Source organism: Toxotes jaculatrix, chromosome 7 (genome assembly GCF_017976425.1).
Source record: "Toxotes jaculatrix isolate fToxJac2 chromosome 7, fToxJac2.pri, whole genome shotgun sequence".
Taxonomy (NCBI): Eukaryota; Metazoa; Chordata; class Actinopteri; family Toxotidae; genus Toxotes; species Toxotes jaculatrix.
This window is the reverse complement of record NC_054400.1, coordinates 17,214,961-17,239,611: the sequence shown is the minus strand read 5'-3', so window position 1 is coordinate 17,239,611 and position 24,651 is coordinate 17,214,961. Positions and strand designations below refer to the sequence as shown.

Here is a 24,651-nt window from a genome sequence, read left to right as displayed (position 1 = left end):
TGGGCACAAGCGGGGCGCAGCACCCGCAGCCGGCAGGTTTCCTGGCACGCCGCTCCTCATCCTCTGCCTTTTGTTTCCACCAGTGGACAACCGTTCTCCACTTCTGCTGTGTCAGTAAATATTTATTGGCCTTCCTTTTCCTCTCTGCCCCCGCTAATGTTGGTGTGTATCTGTCCACGTGTGCGTCTATGCGTCTGTATACATTTATATGTGTTGTGTGTGTGTATGTGTGAGGGCGGTTTGCATGTTTATACACACACACACACAATCTCCCCCAAACACGTACACAGACATACACCACTTCCCACTGCCCTGGTGTCCGGTGCTGTCACTCACACAATTAAAGAATGCCCCCTCCTCATTCATTCAGATCTCACCATCTCGCCCCACTCACCATCCTCCCTTTTCTCTTTCTCTCTCATTTTCCCTCCATCATGCATGTGGCGAACAGCCGTGAGAGGAAAGAGGAAAGGCAGGAGGAAGTTATTGCAGTTTTCTGCTTCTCTCTTCCTCCCTCTCTACACCCTCACTGCAGCCAGAGTTCATGCACTGGGGAGTCAGAGGGGAAAAAACCCTGTGAGTAAATGCATGTGACCTCAGCGAGCAAAACCTCTGTACGCTCCCACAGCACTGAAAGATGCACACACACACACAAACACACTCCCTCTCGCTCCCTTGGGCCCTGTGGCCTCGTGCTAGAGAGGGCTTCCTTCCTGCGGTTAAGACAAAGGAAGCTGGGGACCGACAGGGGACCTGGGACCGCTGCTTCAAAGCCACAGGAAGCGCTGGTGTTGTCTCTTCCTGTGGAGGGTGTCGGAGCGTGGGGGGCCAGCTGCCTGTGTTTTCACAGTCAGGGACGAACAGGGATGAGTGTGTTTTGTGTGTGTGTGTGTGTGTGTGTGTGTGTGTGTGTCACAGACAGGGTAGGTAGAGTAGCTGAACACGTTGCCCTCCCGCTCTTGTCCACCCCTTTATGACCTGAGATCAGTTGCTAGCGACATACCGTCATACACAGGACAGGAATAAAAGAGCACACAAACATCATCCCGTTGGTAAATCCCCCAGTCATTAAAAACTAAATCCAGCTGAGTATCATCAACTTAACCACTGTTTATCTGTAAGTCTATTGTCCTTATTGATTTATGATAGAAAAAAAAATCACTGCCAGAGCATCAGTCAGCTTTTATGTTTGTTTTTTCCAGCCTTTGCCACTGTCTTTCCAGACTCTACACATGCTTACAATGTGTACATGTCTGTATGTGTTTGTGTTTGTGCTCCTGTTCCAATGTTGGCGTGTAGGGATTTATGGGGGTGTATGTGTTAGTGTGTCTGCACCATGTGTTTTCCAACCTTTCGGTGTGCACCCGCATACATGTTTGTTTGTTTTTTCTGTGTTCGCCCTGGCTTCTCTGATGCTCTCCTCTTACTCTCTGGCAGCAACAGGACAGTTAATCAATCAAATATTTAAGCAGTGCTTCAGTGCTCAGTGGGTAGTCCTAGATTATCTGTGGCTGTTGGCAGTGCATGGCGCAGCCACATTATATGCCTCGTCTCTGACTGGCATCGTGACGGGGTGCTTCTCTCTCTCTCTCTCTCTCTCTCTCTCTCTCTCTCCCTCTCTCCCCGTCTCCCTCTCTCTCTCTCTCTCTCTCTTTTTCTCTCTTCTCCTTCCCCTTGGCCTCTGCTCAGTCTTCACACACTCCCACTAACACTCTATATTTTGTCTTCTTTTTCATTCTCACTCATTTTCTGTCATTCTCTCTCTATCTCTTGTTTTCCTTTTTTCTTGTTTGCTGCTCTCTAGTCGCACTCTCTCTCTCTGTGTATAATTGTGGCTTTTCACATTGACTATCTGACAGTGAGTAAGGCCCCTTAAAGAGCTCTCATCTTTCTGTCTTTGCCTTTTTCTCTCACACTGCATTCTTTCTAGGGATGAGTCTGCCTGTCTCCCTGCGGGGATCTCCATTGTGGATTACCATTCAGTTTTCGCCCAATTATCTAGTGGCTTTCGCTGCCTTTGACACATAATTATCAAAGGCCTAAATAATTGTCTTTATTATTGCCGGTGTTTAGATGTAGCGTCAGTGGAGCAGTCGCGAGCAAGGGAGCGTCACGGGGAGAGGAGAGAAATGAAGTATTTATCTCGACCAGAGATTAGCTTAGCATGCTGTTAAATGATGTCTCGACGCTTATTTCAACTCCTCGTCCAGATAAATAAACATGATTAATATGCCCCCCTACCCTCCCTCATACACACACCCCACATTTACATACACACACACCCATCACATATCACATTCTACGTCAGCGGTGAAAATAAGATTATGCACAACAAAAAGTCTGGCAATTAGCTGGCTTTGTAGCAAGAAGCAGCTTAAATCGCTAAACACTGTACTTTGCTGAGGGCCATGTGAGAGGTCAGGTACAAGATACAAGGGTTAGAGAAAAGTCTCTATGTGTGCGTGTGTATGAGTGTGTTTAAGTGGCTCCAAATGCGTGGGGGTTGGCTATTTCATAGAGCTCGTGAAAAGCTAGATTTAGTAGAATTGTGCCAACCAGGGGGTCAGAAATCTGTGATGTTTGTGGGTCTCTATAGCAACCGGGCCCTCTGCAGAGAAATCAGAAAAGAAATGGTTTATGAGGGAGAAACAGAGAGGGGGAAAATGAGGGAGAAGGATTTTGCAGTTCAACCAGAGTTTGAATATATGCCGGGCGGGGGTGAACTTGAGTCTGCGTCATCAGTTGTGACTCAGCTTTGTTATCATGGTTCAGAGGAATGTAAACATGATTTGTAATTGTGGTCAAACTAGAATCCCAATCACAGTGAGAGGGAGTGTGTTTAAAAACAGCTTGTCACCGAAACGGTTTAAGAAATTTCTTGTACATTTTTTCGTGTGGCAAACTAAATGATGTCAGAAAGGCCTTGGTAATTTAACTGAATTAGACTTGTAAGCCTGAAATGGTGCAGAAGATAGATGGAACACATCACAGTGGTGATAAACATTTCATCAAGGTGCTCTCGTGAGTAAGGAGGTTGACCTTCAAGCTGAGGACTCAGGTTCAGAGCCCTGTGATGGTACACATCATTTCCACTTACACTTAAGCTTCTGCTTATGTTTTAGGAAGACAATGAAAGCCCACTTGCTTGAGGGATGCTGTTCTGAAGCTGACCCTGTGGTCTGATCTCCCTGTGAAGTGGGTCAAGGGAAAAGAGAATGTTCCTCATGGGGATCAATAAAACATTCATAAGTATTCTTTGTTCTGCACATCTGCCTGTCTGTCTCTCATCTGTCTTGCTTTGTCTCTTCATTCTTTTCTTTTTTCCCTTCTAGCATACTACTTTTGATATCCATTCAGCTTCTTCTTATAACCTTCTGCCTTTCCACTCCCCTTTCTCAGAGTTTTTTATTTTTTTATTTTTTTACATGCAAGCTCTCCATGTCCAAGCCCCACCCGAAATTTACTCGGCGTATCCAGCTGCTTTAGCGTGAAAGGAAAGGCCAGCAGAGACACAGCAAATGTCTCAACATCTGTGTGTTGGTTTTAGCTCAACAAGTATTTCCACATGTTTCTCTTCCTTTTTCCCTGTCCGATACAAGAGTGATCACAACAGCTGGTCTGTTTCCTTGTTAAAGCTGCAGTCTGCGGTTACATAGTGGATTAGCACATTTAACGTTCTGGATAAAGATGGCTAACACTAACTCGCAGGGTAACATGGTGTAAAAATTATAACATGCTGAGTCATATGATAAGACAGCTTACATCTCTACCCACTTGGGAGCATGTGGCTTTATGGTTCTAAGTGGTTGGTAAGTTAACCATGAGTATCACCCACCTTGTAGAAGACACAGACATGCTTAGATTTTTCTCTCAACATGCAGCTATCCACAGTTGTCATTGTGGCTTGTAAAACACAGGACCCAGTGGTGTCAAAATCATTGTGGTTGAGGGCCACACTGCATAGAGCACTCTCTCCTTGGAGTCATTATTTGTCAACCTATTACCCCAACTGTTACCACAGCCGACCATATGTGTGTAGGCATTGTGGCAATGAGAACTGTCAGAGCGGGTGATTTATATAGCCAGTGTTGGGAGATGGAGTTCTTTGGTCTTTAATCTTTGGTTGAGGCATCGTCAGGAAAACAGGCTGTTTGGTGAGTGTCCCTGATTTATTTTCCTTCCTCATTTCAGCAAATATACAACACTGTGTGAGTATCTTTGAAAAGCAAAACACAGAGAAACTTGAGCACAAAAGTTGGTTAGAGAAGGACAGAGACAAAGTAGCTGTTTTTGTTGTATTCCAAACCACTAAAATTTAGCAAGGGACAACTTGTTTTCACCCACCAAAGAACAACCAGAGGTCCTGAATCTAATCAGTTTGAATGGCTGCTTTATTATTTACAAAGATCTTGTTTTTTCCCCATTTCCCCCCCAAAAAAAACCTCTCTTTTTCGGATCACCTGTCTGCTTGATGAGAAAATCTGTCTAGGCACATTTAACCATGCACTGTCTAAATGCTGAAGTCCAGTATTTAAGTTCCAGATGTGTCCATCCAGCACCATCTAGAACTCAGCTTCACTCCCACCTTACAGCTGTGCCGTTTTCTTTGTTCATGCCTTTATCTTTGTCTAACCGCTGTCTGTCATTCTCTTGCTTCTCCCCCAAACTGCCCCTCTGTTGTGCACTTCTCTCATATCTGCTCACATTCATTCCTACACGTGTACCCACACATACGCAGGCATGTACGCGCACTCGCACTTGCTCTGGTCGTCTTTCGTAGCGTTCTTTTTTTCTGCGTCTTGTTTCCATTTATCTGCATATCCTTTGTTATCTCGCTAAAGTACTTTGTTTTAAAAGTGGCATGTCAAAATGTTTTAGACAAAGATAGACTTAAACAACCTGTCATTAATGGCAGGTTGGCAAATACAGTTTATTTTGGCACCAGCTAGGAAATTTATTACAGCACAGTTACAGTTTTAATACCAGTGATTTCCAGTGAACCTTACTCATGTAAAATACATTGAGGTTTTCCATCAAAAATAAAAAATATTGGACTCAGATGTTTTTAAGGGGCACACAATAGGAGCAAGTAGAGACCCATTTATCCACTTGGAAAGTGGAAAAAAATGTTTTCTGCCCAGGCCTGGGCAGTGTTTTTGACTGGATTGAAGTCATGTGCTTAGCGTTTTCCATGGGCAGTCAGTCCGCTGTCTCCTGTTTCCTGGCCTCTGTTAGCAGCCCCTATACTCAGGGACTGGCCCGTTTGGCTAGCACCAGAAAACAGGACCTTGACTGACACCTCCAGTTTTAAAAGGTTGACTTTGCTACTCCCACGGGCCCAGTTCTGCCAGAGGAAAGCTTTTCAACCAAGCGTGGATGAGGAAGGGAGTACAGAGAGAAGTCTGTATCTGTGTGTGTGTGTGTGTGTGTGTGATTGTCTGATTTTGTGTGAGCGAGGGAATTTGTCTGGGCATACATGTGCAGTGTCTGTCTTCTTTTGTTGTCTATCTCTACAGTTGTGCACTTTTTTTCTTTATGCTTATGGTTGTACCTCCCCTCTCAGTCTGCTTTATCCTCCACCATGGTGAAGACGCTCCAGTGGAAACCTTATCAGCTGGATGATGTATGAGTCCTTAGTGCCTTAATAGATTCCATTTATCTCTATACACTCCCACTTTAATTTGGCTGGGCAAGGGAGGATGTATTCAAATGCCCACCGTCATTATGATGTACAACCAGCCAGCCAGAGCTGGCCTCTGTGATTGCTCCAGCCTTAGCCCCAGCCTGAGTGTCAGACACAGATTCATACTGTGGCCCCAACTTAAACCCTCTACACCCGCCCAAAGAGTAGCTTTATGCTCGTGCCTCAGCCATATTTTGATTTAGTACACTTTAGCTTGTAGGCCAGTGTTGATCAGATTCACGCAAGCACCAACTAATGCCTTAGCCTGAACATTACCGAGTTCTTCCACTGAAGTGCTAGTCTTATTCTCAGGCACTAAGCCATAAACACCATTGCAGTTTTAAGCACACCAGAAGTCCAGTAGTCCAGGACACTGCCAAGATTTTCCTCCCTCCAGATGACGCATAAGATGAAGCTTTAATGTTGTTTCTGCAGCACTATGACCATCCGTAGTCTACCAGTGTCTTTCCCAGCTTCACTAAATCTATACAGTAATTGATTGTTAACCTATTGTTGCAAGTCCTGTTCTCTTTTCTTCCCGTTTTATTTTAAAGCGAAGTAGAGTGAAACGGCTCGTTCCCAGTGCCTGGCTACGGTACTCCTTGGGGTAGGACCAGCGGTGTGGGAAGTCTATTGTAGTGCGGTAACAAGTCCTTTGTGTGACATTTTCCTTGGCGTTGACATTCAGAGGGGAATAGGAAGACGGGCCTGCTGATGCCACACTCTCTGTGACATGTGAAGGAAAAGGGTATTAAGAATGGGGACCGAGCTATTTGAACGTGCACAGGGAAGGACATTTGTACAGAACGTGACAAGGACACGCTATGGTGGAGCAGCTCTTTCATATTTCACTTTATAACATTATGCTATACACCAGGTTGAATCTGTATCCGCCAGTTACAAAGCTATTCCTGGGCCAGTGCTATCATGGTCCGAGGAGTGGGCTGACAGTGTGTGTGTCACACAGGGAATACAATATTTATTAGGCGAGTATGTACTGACGCAATGGTTATGTCATATTAAAGTAATTTTATTCACATCTATGCAACTCAAAAAGATGATTTGGCTTTTCAAAAGAGATAATTATATCTCTTATAACATAAGGTCTCTGTCATTCAAATGTTGTCTGAAACAAACAGCGTTCTCCTAAACAGTGACTGTGTCATTAACATGCCGGAAGGGTGACTAACATGAATTTGATTTGCTTTTTGTGGCAGATGAATCAGAGGGAAATGCAGGTGAAGAACAGAGTGTGTGCCGTGGCTCTGACTGACTCCGCTCACAACATCTGGCTACAGGAGACGAGCAAAGGCACGCAGGACTGGATGCAGCAGGTGAAATAACTACACACGCTCAAATATGCAAACACACCCTGAAGACAGACAGAGATGCTGAAAACCGTACAGGGGTCCATTCCTAGGCTCCCAGCTCATCATGTAAATTTACACAGCAGTGAGCTGAGGTCTCTCAGGTTCTGCTCTTCTCTAATTTCTCCCTGCACAACTCTGCTGACCTACACAGGTACCCCTGACCAACAGCTAGCTTTTGAAGTCATAGAGAACCATTGTTTGCTTGTTTTTCCTCTTTTTTTTTTATCAGCCCCCACTTTTTCTTCCTATGCATGCATGTCAATGAATAACTGAGACAGTTAACCCTCGCTGGTGCGTATGCATGTGGCGGGGCATGCATATGTGTCAGTATGTGTGCGTTTCTATGTGCATGTGGGTAAGCATGTGAGATAGAATGCACGTGCATTTGTGTTAGCTTCATTTTAGCACTTGCCCTTTCTGATGTGACCTCTGCGCCATACGCAGCACCTGGGCTCACTCAGTATGCACATACTGATGAGGACCAGCCAAGACCAGAGCTGCTCCAGAGCCAGAGATGCAAATGTCATGCACGCACGCACACACGCACACCATACCTTTATTTGTACTACAATCTCTTTTATATCCCTTGCCTTTTGTTTTTGCTATTTCTGTCATCCCCCATTTTGTGTGTGTGTGTGTTTGTTTTGTGTGCTCAAGAGTGTGTGATACTTGTCTGTGAATGTGTATGTATAGTATTTTGAGTTGTGGGGATTCAAGGTTGCACTGGCCCCCTTCTCCTTGTCTGACATCTCCTATTTTTGATGCATCTAAGGGATGTGTGGGACACAGCATAATTGGAATGTTAAGTGATTTTCTATTTGTGATGATTACCCAGAACAATAAATCTGAAATAACCTTCTTTGTCCAATCGAAGGCAGGGGACGGGCAAGGATTCACACTCTCTCATGCTCATTAACCCACAGTCCTTTTTTTGGCAGAATTAAGAGAGGAGCCTGCCTAATTAAAGGGCATTTTTTGAGAGGGAAACAGTGGCACACCTATGCTATGCCCTTCTCAATGATACAACAAAAAAAGCAAATTTGGATGGTGTGTACATCTATAGATTTTACCTACTCTAGATTTCTTGCGCATGCAGCCTTCTGTTTTTTCTGCCTCTAGTCCTTAAATTCTTAAACTCTCTGCATTACCAATGTTGTTTTAGATTCTAATAGAGTACTTACTGCTTGTTGCTAAGTCTAAAGAAATATTACATTTGTTGTGTTAATCCTTACACAAATTTTACTACTTTTTTTTAACAACAAAAATGTGTTAGTTTTAGCTAAAAAAAAAAAAACAGAATAACTTAAAATTATTTATAAGGACGGCAAAGAATTTTGAAGCCTATTGTTCTTGCCAGTTCACTGATAGAAAAAAAATGGGTACTTTCAGTATTTTAATACAAAAGTGTTTTCACTGTTTATTTTATTTATTTTCTCTACTAATTTGGTGTCAGTTGAAGACAGCTGCTAATGATAAATACTGTAGGGCAGTGTAAAGTGATGGTTAGTTTATTTTTGCATATTTCAACAATCCGATTGATACAGTCAGGGGAAAGCAACAAAAACAATGTCTTATTTTTCAAAATTGGTAACTAAAATTGTGTAACTCAGGATTTGTATTTTATCTCATCACTGGCCTCTGGGCATAGATGGCAGTGCTTGTTAACAAGCCCCCCGGTCAGCTTGAGGATTGACATGAATCCAAAATCTAATCTCTCCCAGTCATTTACATTAGTAACTAACACTGTGTATGTGCAGTGGTTCCACCAAAAGGTCAGAGTTCTTTTGTGTTTCACCCAATATGCTAATCCCATGGCTCTGGACTGATTTAGGGGTTTCTATCGTTGGCTCAGTTTTCCTCTGTTTGGCTTTGAATGATCACACAACCCACAGTCTAAATGCACATGCATCCGTTGGTGCAGTGCAAAACACAGACACACATTAGCACAAAAAGACCTGACAGCAGATGCAGATAATGCTGCTTTTTAAGGGATATTGTTTTTCAATAACCCATGCACAGCTGGATCTTGAACATAAGACACATAACACTTGCATTGCCCACTAAGGCACAAACACACTCACAGTCAGGGCAACCCAGATGGTGCAGTGCATCACAGAGGGGAGCTAGCAGTGAACCTGAATAATGCCCTGGGTGCTGTATAAATATTGGTGCCCCTATGGGTGCCCCTTGGGTGCATGTGAGGTCCGGGCACCTCAGCAGTACACTGCTCTGTTCTCCTTGGACAGAGATAATTCCCTCCTTCTAGGGTTCAAAAAGTCACTAGATGGTGGGATGGAGAGATGAGATGAAGGGAGTAAAAGAAAGAAGATGGGATTTAGAGATCAGCACCTGCTGGGCCGGGTTATATGGACCAAATGGGTCAGACGAGGGGCAAATGACGTCACTGCCAGAAGAGGAAATGTAGAGTGAAGGCGAGAGAAAAGGATAAAGAACAAGGAGAAAGCAGAGGCAGAGATGGAAAGACTCGCCCATTGACTGAGACAGAAAAAGAAATAGACGGAGAAATAAAGTATGAGAAATGTTCAATTATTTAAATCCTGTTGACTGCCGCCGAGAAAGCACAGGGTAGAGCTCTGAAAATGAAAAACAAAAAGACAGGTAGGATGCGAATGGAGTGAATACAGATGGAGGAGAGGAGATGAAGAGATGAATGTGGAGATAGATGAGTAGCATAGTGAGGAGAAGTGAGTGAGAGAGAGAAATGTGAATGATGGCGTACAGCTGGCAGCCTGTCACAGTCTCCAAGGTGTCTCCTGTCACTGTGCTGGCCTGCTGTCACACTCTAGTGGCCTGCCCAGAGCACACACACAGACAGACATACACACATGCACACGCACACACACATACAGAGTACACTATGGTCATGAATAAACCATCCTAATCCATAGAGATTATACAGCAACTGGAAGAGGTGGGAGAGGCAGACACAGAGAGAGTGAGCAAGAATTGATACTCAGTACTACTTTCTGAGAAGTTAGGTTGCAGGCTGTCATGTGTGTTGTGGTTTAGGAGACTTTTGTACACTTAGCACAGAGTTTCTGTCATGGGACTTCATCCTGTTTGCTTTGAGAAAGAAGAGGCGGTAATCACGGTTTTACCATTAAATGGAGCCCGTTGTATGCGACAGAAAATAAATACGTGCTACACAAATTTGATTTAATCTCTGCATTCAGTCACCTTCTTTATCCAGTTGTTTTACACTCACTTTTTTCCATTGTGATAATTAAGGTGTGTTCGTGAGTTCGAGTCCAACCTGACTTTACAGGGTGTTATCAGTTATTTTAATGCAGGTTTTGGAAGGTAGAGAGTATGTATCCCCTTTTGAAGGCCTTGTGTGTGTGTGTGTGTGTGTGTGTGTGTTACTCCTATGACACTTAATGTGTAGTGGATATGGACACCTATGAGAGACCTATTTGGTCCTTATGATGGCTCCATTAGATCACCCTGCCATCAGCTGAGTGCAGTGTTTTGTGTCCATTACTCTCTGAGTGCATGAGTGCGCGTGCATGTATGTGTGTGGGTGTGCGTGTGTGTTTCTGTGTGGGTGTGCATGTGTGTTTGTTGTTTATTATGTGAAATAAGCCGAGTGGCTTCCACTCTTACTTTCAGAAGGCAGCAGGTGGTGGATCACACACGCTGGCAAACACGCACATATACACACAACAGAGAAGGCTTAAAAGCATTCCTCACAGGTAGATGGGTAGAGCTGACGCCTGCTTGTCATTTACACTCTCAGACCATGCTGTTAGCTTATTAGTTAGCTTTAGCAACCTCTAACTCACCGCTTTAAAGAATCTTTTAGAACTTTGTTTGTGCGTAATATTGAAACTGGGATTAAGTAAAATGCATTGTGCAGCAATGTGTCTTGCTTGAGTGCGTGCATGGGTACATGCATGTGTGCATATCCAGCACAATTCCAAACACACACAGAGACACACATGCACAGAGCAGCGGAGGTGGGGGGAAGAGTCATATCTGTTTACATGTTTGTTTCTCTGTCTGCCTTTAGTTCAATGGTGCCATTGATCGGCGGACAAGCTGCTTGAAGTGATGATGCTATGCGTCAGAGGCAGCCGATGTGATGTGCCATCCTTTTGTCACATCACCCTTCTCTAATCCCAGCCAGCAGGCCTTGCCTTTATGTCACTGCTGTTATGCCTGCGGTCTCCCACAGCACTGGGGCTGTGTGGTGTGTGTGTGTGTGTGTGAGTCTGTGTGTGTGCATTTATGCAAGAGTTTGTGTGCACATGTGTGTTGTTGCCTTGACAAATCTATTCAAACCCTGGCCTCCCTGCCTCCATTGGTGGTGATGGTGGAGATGAAGGGGGAGGTAGGAGGGCCCTTTGAAAGACTCCCCTCCTTCCCCTCTCTCCAGCCGCCTTCAGCCCACTGCTCCACAGCCCAGCTGACATCTTCCTCCAGACAGACTGAATGAATTAAAGGAGATACAATGAGACACTTGATGTAGCAGTCAAGGAGCCCCACTGCTTCTGTGCCGCTCTACACCGCTCTGCCCTCAAGCCCAGGCTCAGAGGAGAGCACATCTAGGGCAAAGCAAAGAATCTAAAAATACACAATATGCCACTGTTTACCAAGATGACTTGTCATCCTCCCCCAACACTGAACACCCCCCCCCCCCCCCACTCCCCCACCCTCCTCCTCTGCTCCATTCCCCCTCATCTGTCTGCCGATCTTTCCTCAACCTCTTTGGCTCCTCTTGTGCTATACTCCTTCCAACTGCTAGGACTTTTGATTTACAGTGCTGAAGAAAAATAAAATATGGAGGAAGAGCGAAAGGTCATTTCTTTCATTTCAGAGATGGATTCCATTTGCACCTAAGTTCATTTTTATTTCTTTTGATTGGATAGGAATGGATCACATATGAGCCAAACTTTATTTTAGTAACAGACTTTTCTGTACACATTTCCCAACTGAATTTTGTTTACTTACTTGCTGATATTACTGCTATTTATTTGATGATATTTGCTAAAGATTTGTGTACATGGGCCAGAGTGTTTCATCATGGTCATCTCTCGCAATGAGTTTCTGTATTTCATGTACATAAATTACTGTGGGTCAGAAGATGTAGTACATGTCAAGGAGACAACAGCAAAAAACATTTAGTCTGACACAGCTGCAGAAACTTATATAGACAAAAAGCGACAGCTAAGAGGGGCTCAATTAGGCATCAAGTATGTCACAGTGTCCCTGGGTAGCGTTACATATTTATACAGAAAAACATGATCATATTTGGGAGAAGGATCTGACGGATCTGCGTGTGTTTGTGTGTGATGTGACCTTGTAATATTTTGTGTGTATGTAGTGTGAGTGTGTGTGTATCTATTTTTTGGAGGTGGTGAAGTGGGAGAAGTTTCACACATTTCTCTATCCAGACCCTCCCCCTTCAGGGCCTTGGGAGTCAGGGTCGCTGAGGGCAAAAATGCGCAAGCGTGTATTTGAGTCTGAAGGGTTCACAACGCTTCTCATCTTTGTCGGAGACCCCCCGCAATGCAACCGCTGACCCACACACACTAGCGCACAGGCACACACGCGCACACAAGCACGCACAACACTGTAATGGCTGTCAGGGGGCCAGGGTGAAAGTAAACAAGGGCAGATAAGCAGTGATTCAGAAGGACGCCAGCTGCACATTCTAATCTCTTTACATTTTCTCTTTCTTCTATTGAACTTTTATCTTATCTGGGGAACGTCTTCTCCAAGCATTCCTTCTCAACCTCCCTCTTTCCCTCTCTCCCTTTTCCCTTGTTTTTGTACTAACCTTACAAGCCACAGCATACCACCATCCACATTGCATGGTGATATGTTGACATCTGCCAACCCAGAGAATGAAAGCTCAAAGCACAGAAAAAGCAAGTTGTTTTGTAGAAAGGCACTGATATGGTTCATTAAAGGCACATTAGGTTTAACCCTGATTTATTTGAAATAACTTAAGTAGAGAGAGGGGGCGCCACACAGACAGGAAGATGAAGACAGCAAAAACCTGATAAAGAGGTCTTCTCTTCTTTCTGACAGTAGAGTTGTCAACCACAGAGGGGGTTTGAGACGACTAGGGGTGTTTGCAGGGGGTTATGGGTCAGCAAGCTGGGCAGGCACCCTCCCCCAGGGCACCCACTGATCCAGCATGGTAGAAGGCCTCAGCTCTCCACCACAAACAAACGCCAAGCTGTCTGAGCAACATGTCACAGAGCTTTTAATTGCTTGTTCCTGTCTCTCTCTCTTTTTCTCTTTCTCTCTCTCCCTCGCTCTTTCTCCCCCTCATCTCACTCAGCCACACACACCTCTTTCTCGCTTACTGTCCCCACCGGTCCCCATGCTTTGTCTCCCATTCCTCCCTCTTTTTGATCACTCGTCCCTTTCTTTATCCATGTTTTTTCTTTCAATGTCACTTTCAATTTCAATTAAACACGGCATATTTCCATAAAGGAAAAAAATGCAGTACTTTCAAGGCCTCAAGATAAAAGACAAAAGACATTTTTACATCATATTCCTTTCCCTTATTATATTTCCATCTTTGAACACATATGTCTTTGTGTTTGTGGGGGTAATAGTGGAGGATGCTGATTGACACATACTCATTTCATGTCCACAAACTCTCCGTATGCCATAAGTAGTCCCTATAGAAGTGCTTACAATCTTTTGTAGATGCATTATATAGCTATGATGAGAAACCTTTCCTCAGAGTTTTCAATTGGCAATCTCTTTATCCTTACAGCACTGTTGTAACTGGGTATCGAGTTCAGAGCCCCTGGACACACCGCTGGATCCCATGCTGCCAGACTGCCCCCGAGTCTCTGCAGGTATGAAACAAACTGTGTATAAACACACTCCAACAGTAGCAACATTATTACTTAGTATATACTTATTGCTTTCAGTTTTCAAATACAATTGCTCAAGGACTTTGACCTCATGAATTTCATGACAGTTGAACCATAGAGTTGTGGCACATTAGTTGTAGGTCAAAATGTACCAGGAAATAGCTGCTGTGTCAATGTTAGCTAAGCCAAATGTTTATTCCACAGTCAAAGGTGAAAAATTGAAGCAGGTTTGTGTTTAGTACAATCAGCATGGACTGCTGGACTACCAGAGGGTCACAAACAGTGATACAGCGATCATTAAAACAGTGGATTAAGTATGTTTGTTATACCTCTGTATGTGTGTCCATCAGTGGCTTATAGGAGTTCGCATGTGCAGATTATCAGGGTTCAGTCAGTGCATTGTGCTGATAGTGACAACATTCGTGTGTGTGTGCATGTCTCCTTTGGTTGTGTGGACAATTTTTGTGGGTGTGTGTGCCCGCACATGTTTGTGGGTGTTCGGTAGATTGGAGGTCTTAGTGGGGCTGATTGAGAGGGATCATTGTCAGAGAAACTGAAACAGTGGCAGATTATCTTGAAACACAAATATACACAGAAACAGAGGCTGTCTCGCACGCTACAGAAATGAGCTGTTTGATTTCGCTTCTATTTTCGTCTTCTTTGTCGCGCCCTTTCCCTCTTTCTTTTTCATCATCTACTCTGTCTCCTATATTCATTAATCCTCTCCTGTGGTGTTTGGCTTCCTGTCCCTGTGCCCTCTCTGTGGTTGACTGGCCTTGATGATGTCACGGCCATCATGAGAATGTGTCCTTAATGTTGGATTAGGGATGAAAGCTGTAATCCTCAACATGACCGTTGATAAGAGATGATGATTGCAGTGTTGTTTGACGAGTGACCCACATGCAGGCATGCACGCACAGGCACACACTCAGAGACACAAAAGGAAAGTCAAGCCTGAAACCGGAAATAATATATATGTCATAGTTATCAAAAGCATCTGTGATTTTACTTGATGTATAACACCTCTAATGCTCTAACATGTCTAACTCGAACTTGCTGCTTACTTCTTTACCTGATCTCCTTGCACTTTGTCTTACTGAACAGATTTAGTACTTCATGCTTACTCTGTGGGACACTCAAGCTACTGTACTGAGGCTTGAGTGTTGTCACTCGCTTGTAAGTCACTTTGGATGAAAATGTCTGCGAAATGAGTAAATGCGAATGTCTTAGCATTGATCCTTACACGTGTACGCACATGCACTCAGGAGGTCCTGCTTTGTGATGTTATTCTCTACAAAGCCCCTCAGTGACATCATGGTGAATGTATAGGTCATCTTACACATGCTCCACATGTCGGCGAATACATCTCCAACACTGCTATCTCATCTCAGCCACTAAAACACCATGTTCCACACGGAGCTGTGTGGGTGGGTGGCCTTAACATCTACCAGTGAATCAGCTCCTTGAAATGTCATCTAGCCTTCAATACAAAAACCCATACTGTATTTCATGTTCAAATGTCAGCTTTTTACTTTGATGTTTTATGTCTTCTCAGTATCTGCTGTCGGTCAAAAGACAGCAACCTTTGAGCCAAGATATCTAGGTCTACTTTTTGAAACTGTTGGCATGCCTGACATTGTCCTAACAGAGAGCTGTTTGACACAGCGTCCATCTGTATGTGTGCACTATTGACTTGTGCTCTATTGACTTTTGCTACTTTAACTGAGCTGAAAAGATCTGAGTCTCTGGCCTGTTAACAGAGCTGCCAACTCAGCTTGTCTCTGGTCTTTTGGTGGCAGCTTCTGATGTCAAAGGTTGAATCGGTCGTCTTTGTGTCCTTGGCAGCCTGGCAGGTTCACAGGCAGCAGCCATTGTGGAGAGAGTCACAGCAGAGCAACAGAGGTGACGAGGTTGAGAGAAGGTTGAGGGAAGGCTGTCAGGGCACCGTGGCCCAGCACTTCAATCTCAGCACATATACAGCTCCTACCCCAACTGCTGTTGTCTGGGTTGCTATGGTAGAGTATGTGTGTGTATGTGTGTGTTTGTAGGTGGGGGTAATCAGGGTTGACCATAAAGTGTCTCAGGAACAGAGAACAGACTGGTGAATCCTTGTTGTCATGCACACACATGCACAAATGCAGACACACACATCACAGTGGGAACCACTGCTCTTGTGTGTTGCCAGACTGAGCCAGGCCCGGGGCGACTGGGCTGCTGTGGAGAATGGCATGTGATCAGACACACACACACACACACACACACACACACACACACACACATAATAAGATGTCTGAAGACTAACAAAGTATTGGATGTGTGCTTAGACATGGGCACCGGGACTGGTCAGGCAGCCTGATGGGAGAACGGGTTGAAGGACGAGTCTTGCTGTTGCTCTTTTTCTGTGTCTGCGTCTGTTCTTCTCTCTCTCCTCTTGCTCTTCTCTGTTTCTGACTTTCTCTATATATCTCCCTCTCCCCTCCTCCGCTTGCGTCCTGTCTCCCCGTGTGGTGCAGTGATGATATGATGATTGTGTTTTCCATGCTGGTAGACTCTTGGCAGAAGGAGGTAGGGAGAAGTGGAGGCAGAGCTTGTCTGTTATTCCTAATCATCTGTGAAGCAACGCCGGTATACCAGCATGGCACTCAGACGGGGCCGCAAGGACCCAGAGAGGGAAGGAGAATAACGTGTAGCGGGGGTGTCCGCTAACATCTCCATTTCTTGTTTTAAATGCGATAAAACCTGGACCCATTCCCTTCGCATTTGACTGGCTAGCTTCCCTTTTTTTCATTTAAAAAAAAAAAAAATTGTCTTAATCTTTCTTCTTTTCACTCCATTCTTTTTTTTCCATCTTGCAAAAGGAATTTGTTCCCCAAAGAAGGTCATTGCTCTGGCGTTTGGCAGTGGCCTGGCACACTAGCAGAATTTTATCAGTTAGGAGCACACCGAACACAGGCTAAATATGCAGATAAAGTGGAACCAATCTCCTGCTGGAAAAGCTCCCTTTGTGTGTGTGTGTGTGTGTGTGTGTGTGTGTGTGTGTGTGTGTGTGTGTGTGTGTGAGTGTGAGTGAGTGTGAGTGTGTGAGTGTTTGGTGGAGTAGCTGCAAGGCTGACAGAGAAATAAGTTAGTGAGTGGGGTGCTGGTTAAGTGGGGTTGCTGAGGCCTTCCCAAGATGTAATCATTCCAAACCTACACTGCTGTTTAGATGCCAAGATAAGGATAAATGCGAGATGGGAGAGAATTAAGCGGACGAGAGCTAGATGGATGAAAAGAGAAAAAAAAAAACATTCTTAGAGTTATTTTTCTTGGAAGGGCTCTTCTGCTTTTGTTGCTTACTTTATTGACTTTTCTTCTAGTGAGATGGATGATTGGTTGTCAGTGAAGATGCTGTTTCAAAGGTGGGAAAACCCCTTTTGCTAATAACACACATACATACGCGCACACACATGCACCCACAACTTCCTCTTGGGTGATTACTCATTGTCCAAGCTGATTATTAATTACAAAGGGAGAGCTCTCTGAAGGTAAACACTGATTAATGGCTAACAAAAGTAAGTTAATGTCTTACCTGTACTTTAATTACCAACCATGCTCTGTTACAAGCATCCTAACACAAGGCTGTAATTAACCCTAATGGACTGCAGAAAGAGGCTCACTTTCATTTTCTTTCACAACATAAATACGCTGCTCAATGTAATTTTGTGATGTGCCCACCTTTCTTGCTTTCCTACTAGGTTTTCCATAATTAAAAGTGAAATCTTTGTTGAAAGGATTTCTTGATTTTGGTATCTTGTATGAAAATAGCAGGGAGTTGGGTGGAAAAGTGATGCAATATTGTCATAGAAATGAGAAATAAGTCCTGTGCAATGACACGGGAGGTCACTCTGCCTTTCTTCTTTACCTAAGGCTCGTGCTTCTGTGGCTCAGTGTTATTAATGTACCAAGATACCACAGAGACACAAAAGAGTGCCTGCATAAAAAGGCGGACAGGCTGACACAGAGTATGCATGCAGTGCGCACACACATACACACACACCGTCATGCCCTTATTGCGAATTTGCTCTGTCCTGCTGTAGGTTTGACTTGACTGTTACCCTCACCTCTCCGATCCACGCACTGCTGACCATGAAACACCTCTTGCTGTCTGCACCTCTTCACCACACACACACACACACACTGATTGATGTTTGTGTGACTTAACTCTTTAAGAGGAAACTCAGGCCCACGCAAATTAACCTCACCCCCTCCAACCACTGTTTTTTCAGCTTGGTAAAGTGGAAGTCCGTTGCCTCGATGAAAGCTCCCATGAAAATCTGTGTGTGTGTGTGTGTGTGAGTGTGAGTGTGAGTGTGTGTGTGTTTTCACATGTGTCTTTCAGTGTTTTCTTTGCCTGACTGGCACACGTTGTGCTAGTGTCGCAGGAAATAGACAGGTAAACTGTGGTGAACCGGACCCTAACCTCTGACCTGGATTCACTGAGGCTGGCTCAGGCTATTGTTTGGGTCACATTTGTGATAGATCATATCACAATGATGTGGAAAATGCTGACACCAAAGACTCTTGGCGTCTGGGATTGGTGGTTTGAAAGAAACCAGTGATGATTTGTGAGATGGGATAACAATTTGGTTTGATTTGTGATTATACTTCATAATATAATCATAAACTAGAACCATATGATCAGAATACTAACTTACAATGAATTTCTTTTAGTGTAGCAGTGATTCAGGAGTACTCTTTGTAATGTTTCCATCTATGTTATATTTCCTTTTGATACTCAACTGTCAAAAAAAATGGCAATTTCTTTTTCCTTAGTGCCTGACTGAATCTCATGGTAAATCTCAGACAACAATTGCACCACCCTCAAACTAGAGGCAAAAGTGATAAGGTCATATTGAAGGCATAGAGTTGAAAAAGAGAAGAAAAGTTGTGTCAGAAATGGTGTTGAGTGGTTGGTGTGAGAAAGAGGGAGAGTATGTCAAAGCATCGCAAAGATCTTTTTATCTTTTCCCTTTTTTCCTTCTTATGGAGTTTTGTGATTTGTGTTTTGGAGGCTCTGAAGGGGCAGGTTAACTTGCAGAAGCTTTATGCCATGAAATTACTAGGGGGGCTAAGTCTCCAGCAGCTTGAAGTTTTATCAGCAAGAACAAAACAAACTTTCTTCACCCTGGTATAAGAAAAAAAAATTGACTTGATTTTGCAATAACCAGCTGGCCTCAGTCTCAGGCCAGGTGTTTTCTTTTTCCTTCTTTTTTGGGTACCCTAATATGAAGACACTTGAAAGGGGACAACTTTAGAATCACAGAAAAGAGATGTATGTCTTGTTAGAGTTGGACCACAGCTTAGAGTTTTCAAAATAACAAAAACTGAAAATGTCAAACTGAAGGTCAACACAAACTGTGAGACCAGTTTGGCCGTGATTCAGGCTGTAAACTTGCTAAAAGGAGGTTACACCCGCTTTGACAGGCTAACAAATACCTTTATAATTAAAAAGCTGTGTCTTTGGAGGTCTCTTTGGAAAAAAATGCCAGGATTACTATCATGCTCTCAGTACATTGATTATACTTGCTAAATAACAAAAACTGAGAAGACTGTTGAGTCATGCACAGCTGGTGTTTAGGTGGAAGATATGTTGTGGTTTCTCTTGATGTTCTTAATTCTGTTTTACAGATATTAAAAATAGAGCTGGAACATTGATGGTATGTTACAGCTGATTAAAAGGGATGTGGATAATTATGTTTCAATGTTTATGTTCAACAAGTCAGAATGAAGGTTATGCATGGTAACTATAGTGTTATGAGCACAGGCAGAGAACCTGAAATTTGCTTGTGCTACTTTAGCCAATAAGCATGGACCCCCTAATTTCTGAAAGTACATATTGTATAAATGGCTGCTGTACCGTAACTTGGCATCCACACCCAGGCCTATCTAAAACGGCAGGCAGGTCAGAGGTTAAAGCCCACTGATTAGTTACCAGATATGTCTTGATGAATTCTGGGGAAATTTGTACAATGAGGCACAAGACATCTAGGATATTTCCATTTGATGGAAAGATGCAGTCATGTAAAGATAAGATAAGATAAGATAAACCTTTAATGGCTAGCAGTCTTGGGGGCATGTTCCCATGGTGGCTCAGGAGGAATAAGAGTTGGCAGTGAGTTTTCAGGGTTGAGGAAAAAACATCCACTTATGTAAAACCAAACTATGCCAAACTCTGGTACATTATGTCTGAATTTAGACGTCACTCACTCTATGGTGAAGTACCTGTGAAATGGAACTCCGAGAGTGCCAGACTCTTTTGTGAAAATATGGACTGCAGTGTATTTAAGTCTAAGCTGCCTTGGCTGTAGTGGTACCTTGGCGCATGATCAAGAGTCTGTTGTATAAGAGATAAACAGAGGATATGAGCAAACGAAAGTGTTGACTATACAGAATATCTCCTCTTAGCTTTTGTTTTATTTTACTTTTGTTTTTGTTTGTATTGATTTTCTGATATCTCATTTGGAATCACTGAAAGGTTGCAGGTGTAGATGAAGAGATTTTAGGTCATGACAGCTGGAAGAAAAGAAAAATCTGTTTATAAACTTAAAGGTGCCTTTGCTAAATTTAACTGAGCTCTGATTAAGAATACATAAATGTGATTCTTTATTCATTTAGAAACAAATTTAAACTTAACATTTCAGCCTAAATCAGGAATGACATTGAAGTTAAAGCTGTAGAAATGCAAACTACTTGAACAGAATATGGACTGAAGAGCAATTTGTTTTAGACCATTTTAGTCCATTATATTTAGACTGTTGTTGCACTATTTTAGACTTTAGAGTCTATTTTATTTTAAGTAACTGAAAAATGTTTTCTCCACTTCTTACTTTGGCTAATAACATTTTTCATCAAGCATTTTACATTACCCAGCTTTTTAATACACATTTTAATATATACAGAACCAAAAAAAGGAAAGAAAAGCTTGTCAACGACTCCCGCTTTTTTTTTGTGTCCAAAATTTCAGAAATGCTGTCAATTGTACCCTAAAGTTTGAAACATCAATTTATGTGTGAATGAATAGACACTGGCCTGTTGAACTTGCTTCAGATAGTCCATCTATGGGTCACACGAGTGAGAGCAGTATTTAAGTTTGGTTTTGAGTGTGTAACAACTACAGAGAAAATAAACAGATATATAGTAGCCTTACCCTACATACTTTTGCAGATACCATCAGTGCAAAACATCTGACCCACTCTTGATGGATTCCTGCACCAAATTTTGACTTTGTGTTTTGGAATATTACCCCCAAACAGTGTCAAGTCACAGCATTGTCCCACGGTGACAGGGTAATCTGTTCACTCATGTAGGTTGCCATCTCTCAGAGAATTTCCTTTGAATCAAAGACTTGATCACTTTGACTCAATCCTTTGAATCAGTTCTAGAGGACTGTCTCTGTTTATTGATCTATTCCAGTGCTTTGCTTTGTATTGAACTTGTATCTTTATCCAGATCACAATCAAGGGTATGCTGACATAGTCAATAGACAAGCCCATGCTACAGGTCCAAGACAAAGGTGTTGCCATTCGTTTGTCTTCACTGACAAGCAGGAGGAAATGAAGGTGATCAATACATCAAGCTAATAATTGTACAAGCTTGTCGAAGCTGAACGCTGTGTAATTCTTCAGCAGTGATGTAAGGTTCATGAAATGTTGAGCGTTGCATTGGCTTGTCTTTACAGCCTTTTTGAGTTATGAGATTTTCAACAGCCAGTCTACAGCAAAATTAATATAACACAAAAATGATCATCAATATGCAATATGTGTGATATTTCATGTGCAGTTCAATCATGGGTGACTGTCAGCATCCATGATTTGTGATGAGTCACATCCAAATGAAGGGGAGCCTATGTACAGCTTCAAAACATGTAATATTTTACAGAAAAAAAGTAATGTCAGCTTTTGAGTTTTCTTTGATTTCATCTTGTCTCTGAACCTCCTTTTTAAAACATCTTTTTCAGCAATCTTTTTTTTTTTTTATTAAAGAATTTTTATGGGAACTGCAGAAATGGATGAACAGTGATGGTTTTTCAGCCTTTTTAAAATGTTTCTTAACTTTGAAAATGCCTTAGTAATACAGTAGTTCTTTTGGAGCTGCCATTTGCTTCACACTTAACATGTCAGTGTTAAAACTGGTTCATTTAATTCTACTGGGAAAAAAAAAGGTTTGCTCATGCTGATGCTGTTGGCCATCAGCTATATTTACTTCTTCTGGGCATAGATATATATGTATATATGACAAATTCATGCATGCTGACAAGATGTGAAGTGTAATTTATAATCACATCTCATATGCAGAGCACTTTAACAGTTTAGGCTATTGTGATTATGCTAACTAGAAGCGTGTCTGGAAAGCCTGGTCTGTGGTCTTCAGTTCACCCCTGCACTAGGTAAACTCTATCCAGGAGGCATTTTATCCTCTCCTCCTTTCTCATACTCTACCCATCATCCCAGGGAAAAGAAGAAAGGGGAGAGACAAAAAGGGAAAGAGCCTGGCATGCATAAATGAAAGTTCAACAAGGTTCAATGAAACACTTATACAATTTGCTGCAATATAGTGGGGTTTTATAATCTCATTATCATCTTAGTGCCAGATTTGCCCATGAGGGCCGTTCCGTATTCACTCTTATTAGCTCCTCAGATTTGTCCATTTGTCCTTCTGCTACCCGCCTCGCAGCCAATCACTGGGACAGAATCTCTAATAAATACCCCCCTCCTTCTTGTTTTATCTCCACTTTTATTTTTTTTTCTCTTGCCATACCACCTACTGCTTTATTTATGATTTTTTTTTTTTTTTACTTGCTATGGGGCAAACACCCAGCATTTTATTCAGCAGTCTGCTGAAAAAAACTGTTCATATTTCTTTCTATAGAAGTTATTTTCCCTCTAAACACATCTGTATCTACAGAACGCAATATACAAGCCATTATATTGCTTATGCTTTGACTTGAATCCTGCTGATATGTGACTTAACAAGTATTAAGGTTCAGATGACAGGGAGCGTTTTTGAAACTTATGAGAAACAAAGTTAACGTGCATATTCTAAACATTGTGGCCAATTCTTCACGTTGCATACTGGCAATTTTAGTCTGTGTAAATTTTGGATGAATGGTACCAATATAGTTGCATGGTGCGCTGTATTTGTTTACTCTTGATAGTGCTGTTAATCTTCTTTCATGTTCAAGGCCAGGCTCTTTCCTCTTTTGAGTATTCAGGGTCAGATGGGGGAGCTAACGTACAGGGTACAGTAGAGCAGGCCACAGGCTGCTTTCGAATCCCCAAGCCTCTTAGCTGCTGTGGGTAGTGTCCATCCCTGGTCACTCAGAGGGCATCTGCAGATTAGTGCTTCACGGACATGGATCTCATTTGCCCATATGGCCTCTTCTCATTGAGTCAATATAGGCCCTAATCCGCCCAGCCTTTACCCCTGACCTCGACATGTGGCAAACTACTTATAAAAAAAGAACACACAATCCGTGCATATACTGCATTTGATGGCTGCAGCATCAACAGGATCAAGCGTAAAGATGCGGAAGAAAAACAGATGCCAGTGTACTCGTGGTCATCGGTGGCTGTATGGGATTTTAAATACTATTCCACAGTTAGTGTTGCGGTGTAGTCAAAAAGCAAGAAATACCATAATAACATGCTAGGTTCTTGTGGCAGTAGGCTGGTTTTAGGTGCATTCCCTGGTGTGGAATTAATCCAGTAAGCCCCAGAGGGGCATAGAAAATCCTGACCGCTGCTAAGATTATAACTCTTAGCAATCACCTTCATCTTATAGTCTCGCAGTATCACCATGGCCTCATTAACAAGGCATAAGTTGCCACCCAACAAGTGTCACAGTGTTGTTATCCATGTAGCAGTAGCAGCATTGACCTTGTCAGTGAGAAGATGAGAGGATAACCAGGCCAAATAGGAAAATCTCACACCTTACTAGCACCACTTTTGCTCCTCACTGCTGCAGTTCTTTTTTAACACTTAATTTCCATTACTCATGCATTACTGAAATACTTAATCCTATTCTAGTCTCAGTTTGTTTGGCAGTAAATGTACTATTCCTTACAGTTGCTGCCACTGGGCAGGTGAAATTAGTTGATGGGATAAAGTAGATTAGGGCCGAGAGAGGTTAATCTATTGAGTAATCATATGAGAGTGTCACCATAAATCCTTCGAAGTTCACTGTACCCAAAAAAAAGGGGGGAAAAAAAGTAATTCATTGTTTTCCAGCGTTTTATATTCAAGGTTAAGAACATGAAAATGACTATTTCATTTACCTTTAAACAAAGTATTTATATAAAAGGAAAGACAAACCCACAGATACTAATGGATGTATGTTTTATTTCTGTCATGTTTGTCAGCATGTTAATTTTTGTCTGCGTCAAGTCATTGACTGCAAACACTCCACTTGTTTGATTTTTAACATTTGACAAACTGCTGTTTGTGTACACTTCAAACATTCTAAAATATTATTACGACAGCTTGTTCAGCCTTTTTTTTTTTCCTTGGTTAAGAGACAAAATTAGCCTTGGTCATTTGAAATTTAGGTGCCATCTTATCTTAATTTACCTACAGTGGTGAACAATTTGTGAATGACTCTAAAGACAGACGTGGTAATTATATTGCAGTGCAAACAGAATTTATTTGCTTCTCACTTTTAATTAGATTTTACGATTGTGGCTCCCAGAAGTGTGTATTAACTGTAA

General features: G+C 42.6%; 1 protein-coding gene across 2 annotated transcripts in view; it reads left to right on the top strand.

Annotated features, from left to right (window-relative positions):
- The window catches only part of fam172a (family with sequence similarity 172 member A), a 150,925-nt gene that overhangs the window by 88,480 nt on the left and 37,794 nt on the right, over positions 1–24,651 (top strand). For both annotated transcript variants that reach the window (XM_041043266.1, XM_041043265.1), the window contains exons 9-10: positions 6,901–7,017; positions 13,808–13,892. In XM_041043266.1, coding sequence (XP_040899200.1) covers positions 6,901–7,017; positions 13,808–13,892 — 202 coding nt within the window. The remainder of the gene's footprint in view (positions 1–6,900; positions 7,018–13,807; positions 13,893–24,651) is intronic.